Source organism: Cryptomeria japonica, chromosome 6 (genome assembly GCF_030272615.1).
Source record: "Cryptomeria japonica chromosome 6, Sugi_1.0, whole genome shotgun sequence".
Classification (NCBI taxonomy): domain Eukaryota; kingdom Viridiplantae; phylum Streptophyta; class Pinopsida; order Cupressales; family Cupressaceae; genus Cryptomeria; species Cryptomeria japonica.
Window position 1 is genome coordinate 195,602,149 of NC_081410.1, and position 8,162 is coordinate 195,610,310.

Genomic DNA, 8,162 nt, shown 5'->3' on the forward strand with positions numbered 1-8,162 from the left:
TTTTGTTGAAGCAGTATCTGCAATGACTCCCATCAAAGATGGATGTCAAGATGTTGAAATGTTGGATCAAGAGTTGCACTATTATTCTACTACCGAAAGCCTCCAAAACAAAGCAGACAATGAACACATTTTTCGTCTTGCAGAGGTGTGTTATTTTTCTAAAATACTAAAAAGGAAAAGGACTTTTGATGCTTGCAGCCCTTCCATTTGTTGCAATCAAAATTAGATGATTTTCTTTTTAATATTGGGTGAATGAGCCTCTAGGCCCAAAGATAGATGACTTTTATTTTGTGCAGATGAGGCTCTAGGTAGGCCACACTTATTAGTTGAAATTTGTTATGGTGGATATTTGGCTTTTTAATTTTTGTTTTATGCAGTTATATGTAGAAGAATATCTTAGAAAATTGTCTAAGTGTTGGCTTCCAATCTCTTCCAGTTCTTGAGCACTGTGAATTCTTAATTTCAACTTTTTGCTGGTTAGTTTAAAAGTTTGTCGTACTTACTATTAATATTTATAGACGTTGAACTTAACTGATGATTATGGGAAAGTCTTTCAGCACTGGTCCAGGTTAATTCAAGCATATTTTTGTTTCTTTTACTGGCTAAAAAGCAGAGCCTGATGCATTTTATCTTTTACAGGACTATCGGAATAGTGACAAGAAAGTTGAGAGGTTAGCAATGCCTTGAATGCTCAAGATATTTTGTATAGAGTTCTGTTCAACTGTAAACAAATTCTTAAATCTTTATGTTTTATTTCAGTGTGTCACAGATGAATTTTCCCCATAATTCTCAGAAGCAAATGCACAAGAAAAGCCTGTTACAAGATTTACAAGCTGAAGAGAGTAGAAGAATTTCAAGGTACAAGGATGACTATAAGAAGTCTCCTTTCACTAAATGTTTACGAGGCATGAACAAATTAGCAAGAGCTGCAACCTTACGAGCAGACATCCTAGCCAGAAAAAGGGGATTACCTCTTGTGGGAAATAGTTCTGCTTATTCACAGTCTACTTCTGCATTTCATGATCTTCCTTACCAGAGCCAAAATGTACAAGAAAAAAATAGCCAGGATAGAATTCTGAGAGGTGAGACTGGTAATGAAAATGGTGCTTCTCCCCAAGTTTACTGTGAGACAGACCAATGCGTTTCTTCCATAAAAGGATATGAAAGTGAAGATCCAGCAGTCTTTCCAAGTGTATATGAAGATAGAACTCAGTCTGTTTCTCATTTTACTCTAGGGAAGGATCCTATGCATAGTTTCTGCAATATTGCTATGCCTTTAGCACATAATGGGCCAGTAATAACAAGTGCTTCAGCAGTTCTTCCAAGAGATAAGGCACTACAAAGCAACTCCATAATTAGAGAATCAAATTCAAAGTTGTCTAAAAGACAATATTCAGAAATATCTCCCCTAGTGCATCAAGAGAAACTTATTTCTGTTTACGGATTAATTCCAGGGAAGGATCTTGTGCAAAATATTGGCAATATTTCTGCCTCCTTAGCTTTAGTGGGGCCAGTTATGACACATGTATCAACAGGGATTGAGAGGGAGGAGAGACAGAACAACAACACAAAATTGCTTGGTCAATCCTTTCAGCCATTAGCAAAGAAGCAATTCTTTGAGAAAGACTTGGTAGAATCTATGGAAAGCCCCCATTACGAGGCAGACAATGAACACAATTTTTGTCTTGCAGAGGTGTGTTATTTTCCTAAAATACTAAAAATGATAAGGCTGCAGTCCCTCTATTTGTCTCAATCAAAATATTAGAATATTTCTTTTTAATATTGGGTGAATGTACCTCTAGGGCCTAGGCCCAAAGAATGATCTTTATTTTGTGCAGATGAAGCTATAGGTAGGCCATACTTATCAGGTGAAATTGTTATGGTGGATATTTGGCTATTTTTTTTTGTTATATGTGGAGATACACTAAATTTTTTTTTCCTAGTATTTGTGAAATAATTTTCTCACTGTTATACTTGATAAATCTTTCAATTTCATTAAAAGATAATCTCTTTGAACAAGTGGAGAACATAGAGTTTTCCTTAGGTTGTCAAGTGGAGTTAAAGCAAAGAGGTGGTTATGTGTAGAAGAATATCTTAGAAAATTTTGTCTGAAGTGTTGGCTTGCAGTTTCTTATAGTTCTTGAGCACTGTGAATTTTTATTTCATGTTTTTGCTGGCTAGTTTAAAAGTTTGCTACATTTACCACTAATATATATAGATATTGAACATAACTGATGATTATGGAAGTCTTTCAGCACCGGTCAACGTTAATTCATGCATATTTTTATTTATTTTCCTAGCTAAAAAACAGAGCCTGATGCATTCTATCTTTTACAGGACTATCAGAATAGTGACAAGAAAATTGAGAGGTTAGAAATGCCTTGAACCCTCAAGATGTTTTGTAAAGAGTACTGTTCAAGTTTCAAATGTAAACAAATTCTCAAATCTTTATGTTTTATTTCAGTGTGTCACAGATGAATTGTCCCCATAATTATCAGAAGCAAATGCACCAGAAAAGCCTGTTGCAAGATTTACAAGCTGAAGAGAATAGAAAAATTTCAAGGTACAGGGATGACTATAAGAAGTCTCCATTTACTAAATGTTTACGAAGCACGGACAATTTAGCAAGAGCTGCTACCATACGAGCAGACATCCTAGCCAGAAGAAGGGGGATTACCTCTTGTGGGAAATAGTTCTGCTTATTCACAGTCTACTGCTGCATTTCATTTCTGCTATGCCTTTAGTACATAATGGGTCAGTAATAATGAGTGCTTCAGCAGGTCTTCCAAGAGATGAGACACAACAAAGCAACTCCGTAATTAGAGAATCAAATCCGAAGTTGTCCAAAAGACAATATTCAATAATATCTCCCCTAGTGTATCAAGAGAAACTTATTTCTGTTTATGGATTAATTCGAGGGAAGGGCCTTTTGCAAAGCATTGGCAATATTTCTGCTCCCTAAGTGGGGCCAGTTATGACATGTGTCAACAGGGATTGACAGGGAGGAAGATAGACAAAACAATACTACAAGTAGTGAATATAATCCAAAATTGCTTGGTTGATCCTTTCAGCCGTTAGCAAAGAAGCAATCCTTTGAGAAATAATCAGGCAGAATCTTCAGAGAGAATGCAAGCACAGAGAATACAACACAATGTTATGAACCATCTTTCTGGACAAATGAATTTTGCTGAGAAGGTTCCTAATAACAGGAACAACACAAATTATTTATTAAAGTTAAATTTGATTAAGTCTTGCATATTAGAGACTGAAGATGGATCTACTGAAAAGGTCAGAGAGAGTCAAACCAGATACCAGGGACAATTAAAGACCCCTCTGAGAGGGAAGTCTAAATAAAAGGCAGTGGAAGCTGCCAAGAAAAAAGCATTTGTTCAATGGAATGACAATGAAATAAGGAACAACATAGGTAACTTACTAGATTTAAATTGGATCAGCTCTTACATATTGGAGACTGAAGATGGATATATTAAAAGGGTGGAAAGCAGAAAAGACAGGAGGAACAGTTTGAGACTTCTATGAGAGGGAATTCTAAAGAAAAGGCAATGAAAGTTGCTAAGAAAATGGCCTTTGTTCAATTTAATGAGACCTTAAATTCGAAAAGGGGAATCACCACAGTAAATTAGCTCTGTTTCAAAGGGAATTACTGCAGCTTTTGTCTTCGCTCTTCTAACAGCACTAGCAGTGATTGAAAACTGTGTTTTTTTTTTACATGATTTGGATCTTTTGTAGATGTAAGGATTCTTTTGGAACACATCTTGTTACCTATTTAGCCTTCTAGCGAGTTATAAGTTTTATTATTAGAGGTTGAGAGGGTTTTAAGTAGCCAAGAAGACCGAGGTATTAATCTAACACTTTGAATGTTATAAGGGTGACATCTTAAGAATTTTTATTCTTTTGTTTAAAAATTTCCTTCCCACGTTGAAAGGTCAGCAATTGTGTTTATTTTGTAAGAAGAGGGGAATTAAAACTCAAAGCTCAAAGTTTGGAGTTCGAGCTTCATGTGCTTTTAGGGTTTTCTTAAGTTTACCCTAGTCCTATCTTGGTTGCTAACATTTCAAGAAAAGAAAGATGGAGTTCCTCAGCGTAAGTAGCTGCATGCAAAGTCACTACAAGCTGTTATACCGCCAAAGAAGCCGCCAAGAGACAGTAATTTAAATCATGCAATGAATCACGCGCGAGGGAAGCGAATCATGAAGTAAATGAGCGTTCAGGTGTGCCTTCAGATGGTTTAAGTGTAGGATATGAACTATGCCAGATGTAGGAGTTCCTTCTTTGAATCCACTGACATCTCATGAAAAGCCAATGCAAAGAGGATGCACAGCACCGATTCAGGTCTGTCTTATTCTCAGTCATCTTGTTGTTGTTTCCAAGGAAAAGAGAAGGATTGATAGTATGTATTATGAAGGGGTTTTCTTTAATTATGTTTTGGAAGCATTCAGAGTTGTGGCAATCTTAGCTTGTCAAGGATTTTGTATTGTGGGTGACAACGTATAGGTCTAGAATAGCAGTCATTAATGATGCAGATCAGAGAAAACTCAGAGCATAAAAGCCTTATACAAAGGCATTACCAGACTTGTGATATTGTTCAGTAAACAAGAGTTCTCAGTGTTTGAGTATTTCAATGAAAAAGGAACACAGACAGATTCAGAAGGGTAGCAGTCATAGATTGTCTCAGTGCATGGGGCAGTAAGTCAAGAGGGAGTATAGATTGTCTCAGTGCATGGGGCAGTAAGTCGAGGGAGTATAGATTGAAACAAAAGATGAATGGAGATCTGAGACAATAGCATATGGCTAAGGTATTAAAAGAAAAGAAAGTTACATAGAAATACACTACAACCTAGGGACAAACCAGTCAAAGGCATAGCATAAAGATAGTCTAAGACTAACAGTGCACCAAATGACAGTATGCAGAGGCAGAGACAATCACAATGCAGTAAATACACAGTGACAAGAGACATGTAGTAGAATAAGATTAAAGACAAGGATTAGTAGCAGCAAAGAAGGACGAAGCATCACAAAGCACTCTATAAAAGAAAGAATAGAAGGGTATGATCACAAAATTTCAAATCATAAAGTTTCACCAAGGACAGTCTAAGACAAGGATACTGCTGTAGCATTACTCACAGCCGAAATAGCAGATTATCTGAGTGGTGCTAGAAAGACAAGAATGATTTGTATTCATTATCAACACACCAGGAGTAAATGATTAAGCAATGAGTTTGAAGCACAGAGGATATGCTATAGAAATATAAAGGCAAATGTTAATAATGTTTGGTCACAAATCAAAGAGTTTTCACAGTCCCATGACTGTTACATGAAGGCACCATTCTCACATAGGAACAGAGACTTTTCAGATCAGTGGTCATAATAGAGGATGATCTGGGTATTGAAAAGGTTGTGAAAGCAGTCTACTTGTAGGAGCCTGATATGATACTATCAAAGAAGCACAGAGCAGCATAAAGGATCACAGTGCCAAAATGGAGATTTTCAGTCTCGTGTCTGAGAGATAGAATAGTATTGACAAGGATTCATGCCAAGCAAAGGTTTCTAACTTTTCTTAAAAGTTGAAGGTGATGAGCTACAATGGAATCAAAAATTGTTTGACAGTCCAAATTATGGAAAAGTTTCAATGTGCCAAAGATAAGATCATGATGTCTACAGCAGTCAAAATCAAATCCTTAGGAATACAAAACAATCCAAATCCCAAAGAATGGAGGACAATGAGCATGGTGTTTGAGACACAGTCCATTACCACCAAAAAGCCACAAGAAGGCAGTCATGATCATAGTCATTAAGGACATCAAAGACAAATATGACAGTGACTATACCCTAAACACAAAACAGTGACCAAGAGCATGCAAGGAATGTGCCATGAAAACGGTGATAAGGTCATTAGAAGGATCAACCATGACAGTCACTGTCAAACAATGAAAATCCAATCAAAGAAAACAGAGGAAAGATTGTAAAGGTTGTAGTCATTCATAACCATCAAAAGACAGTCTAAAGCTTGTGAAAGACAAATCCAAAGACAGTCATATTGGTTGTTTTGAAGATGACAGAGATAAAAAGTTATGTAAGGATGACCGAGCAGACTACCAACAAAAACACAGTCATAACTACATGTGTTATCACTGTCAAAGACAGTCAGTCTCAAGAAGCCAATGCACAAGGTTCTCCAAGCAATCCAATGATGAAAAGCCTCCACAGATTTACAAAAGAGAAAGAGAAAACAATGAATTTATGAAGGTTTCAGACTTGTCAAAGAAGACACAGCAGTCCTTAATGGCATGACAGTCCTAATACTGTCAAAAGGGTCCATATCTGATAATGAATAAGATCAAAAAGGGTATTGAACACTGTGATAGCATCAAAGGCAGCCCAATAAAGCATTATAACAGCCTTCTACAAACAGGATATGACATGATACATCACAGTCACATCACAGCAGTCACAGAGGCTTTAAAGGCACTGATCATGTATTGACAGTAGATCAGTCTCTCACCTCCAAAGAATATGAAATCACTATAGAATATAATGCTTTTACTAAAGTTGAAGAACCAAATGAACAAAATGCTGTTAATACAGTGAAATCTCAATCACAGAGATCTCGTAGCAGCCCTTAAGGACACCACTGGTCACAAAAGAAATAGCAGTCACAGTGAGGACAACTTTTCAAACAGCATTATGACAAAGGAAAGCAGTCATAGCAGGGTATACAATTAAAGTCATGCTGCAGTGATCCTAAGGACAGTGAGAAGATATCATCAAGCTCAGGAAACATCCATGGATGTTAGGTACCAAAGAGCAGAGGTAAAGCCTTTTGAGAGACAGTGTTGCAACACTTAAGGGGCAATCCAAATGAAAGATCACAGGACTGTCATACACAGAGAGCATCATAGACCAGCCACTGTCAAAAGGCAGAGCAAATCAAGAGGAAAAGAGATGTGAACATGGAGCATTCACAATGCAAAAATGCAGTCATAATCACCAACGAGGCCTAGAACAAAGCAAAGAAGACAGTCAAGAAAAATGGGAGTTTCTCAGTCATAGTTGCAGCAGTCTTCACAAATGACAGTCATTCATAGCCTAACAAGGATAATTGTACTTCAAGTTCACTTCCAATTCCTTGCATCATGCTCATCTAGAGTTCAAGCTATCACTCAAGCAGTTCACACATCAGTCTAAAAGGAAAGAGGTATATTTCTAAGTCAGTCTCAGCTTGAGTTTCATTTAAGGCCTGAAAATTAAGGGTTTTGGAGGTGCTTACATCAGTTTTACATCAGTTAGAGACCCCTACATGGATCATTCATGAGTTAAGATAATTTTTGAAGCACTTAACCATCAGTTTTCTTTAGTTTGGACTCCTTTTTTGCCTCCCTCAAGATCAAATTCGACCCAAGAGCAATATCATGCAAATTGAAGATCAAGACTAGGAGAAGGGGACAGGCAGTTCAAGCTCTTCATTGACTCAAGAACTGGAGTTAAATATCAGTCTCTTCTTCAGCCAAGAGAGGGAGCTCATTTGATATATCTTTGTACCTTCTTTTCTTTTCTTGCATACACACAGCAGCAAGAAGATTGTAGCTCATTTATTTTCAGGCTTTCAAGCATTGTAAGAGATTTTCATCAGTTTATGAATAAAGGACAGCAGATTCTTTTCATACCTATCTTGTTTCAACATTGTTACATGAATGATTTTGATGAAAATACCGAGATTTTACTATTAAATCCTTTATTGTTTGTCTCATTAGTGTTTTCTGGAACAAGTAATTTCATTACAAACTCAGGTTGCGTGTTGTGTCATTTGGTTTCAATAGATTGAATGTTTGTGAAAATTCTTTTCCTTCAAACAAAATATTGGAAACATTCAAACCTTCACATGAAATACTTATGAGTTCCATGATCTCAGTTGATTTGCAATCAAGTTTTAGGTCCTTTAAAGCTGATAATTCATTTGCAGCAGTAGTAATCATTCATTTTGGTGCAATCACCTCCTGTTAGATTAGGATTTTCAATTCCAGCAAACTTCTTATCATTTTTCCCAGACAATTATTAGTTTTAGGAGGTGTTTTCCACAAAGTTACCCTGAGTTTCCGGGATGGGGACGGCAGGGGACAGCGGGACGCATTTCCGGGACGGCAAAT

General features: G+C 36.8%; 1 protein-coding gene across 2 annotated transcripts; it reads left to right on the forward strand.

Annotated features, from left to right (window-relative positions):
• Positions 1–22: 22 nt before the first annotated feature.
• On the forward strand, positions 23–7,679 carry LOC131856074 (uncharacterized). Of its 2 annotated transcripts, none has more exons than XM_059207296.1 (5): positions 23–145; positions 640–671; positions 760–1,693; positions 2,338–2,369; positions 2,465–7,679. In XM_059207296.1, the coding sequence occupies exons 1-5, from the start codon at positions 23–25 to the stop codon at positions 2,691–2,693; spliced, it is 1,350 nt and encodes a 449-aa protein (XP_059063279.1). In that variant the 3' UTR covers positions 2,694–7,679. The 2 variants fall into 2 exon arrangements, with proteins under 2 accessions (XP_059063279.1, XP_059063280.1); XM_059207297.1 differs by having other exon boundaries at positions 100–145; positions 794–1,693.
• The last annotated feature ends 483 nt before the right edge of the window (positions 7,680–8,162 follow it).

Excerpts from the sequence above, each read along its gene's own strand:
- LOC131856074 (XM_059207296.1), top strand. The coding sequence starts at position 23 with ATGACTCCCATCAAAGATGGATGTCAAGATGTTGAAATGTTGGATCAA. Across the intron at positions 146-639 it reads ACATTTTTCGTCTTGCAGAG|GACTATCGGAATAGTGACAA; the intron begins GTGTGTTATTTT and ends TATCTTTTACAG. Across the intron at positions 1,694-2,337 it reads ACAATTTTTGTCTTGCAGAG|GACTATCAGAATAGTGACAA; the intron begins GTGTGTTATTTT and ends TATCTTTTACAG.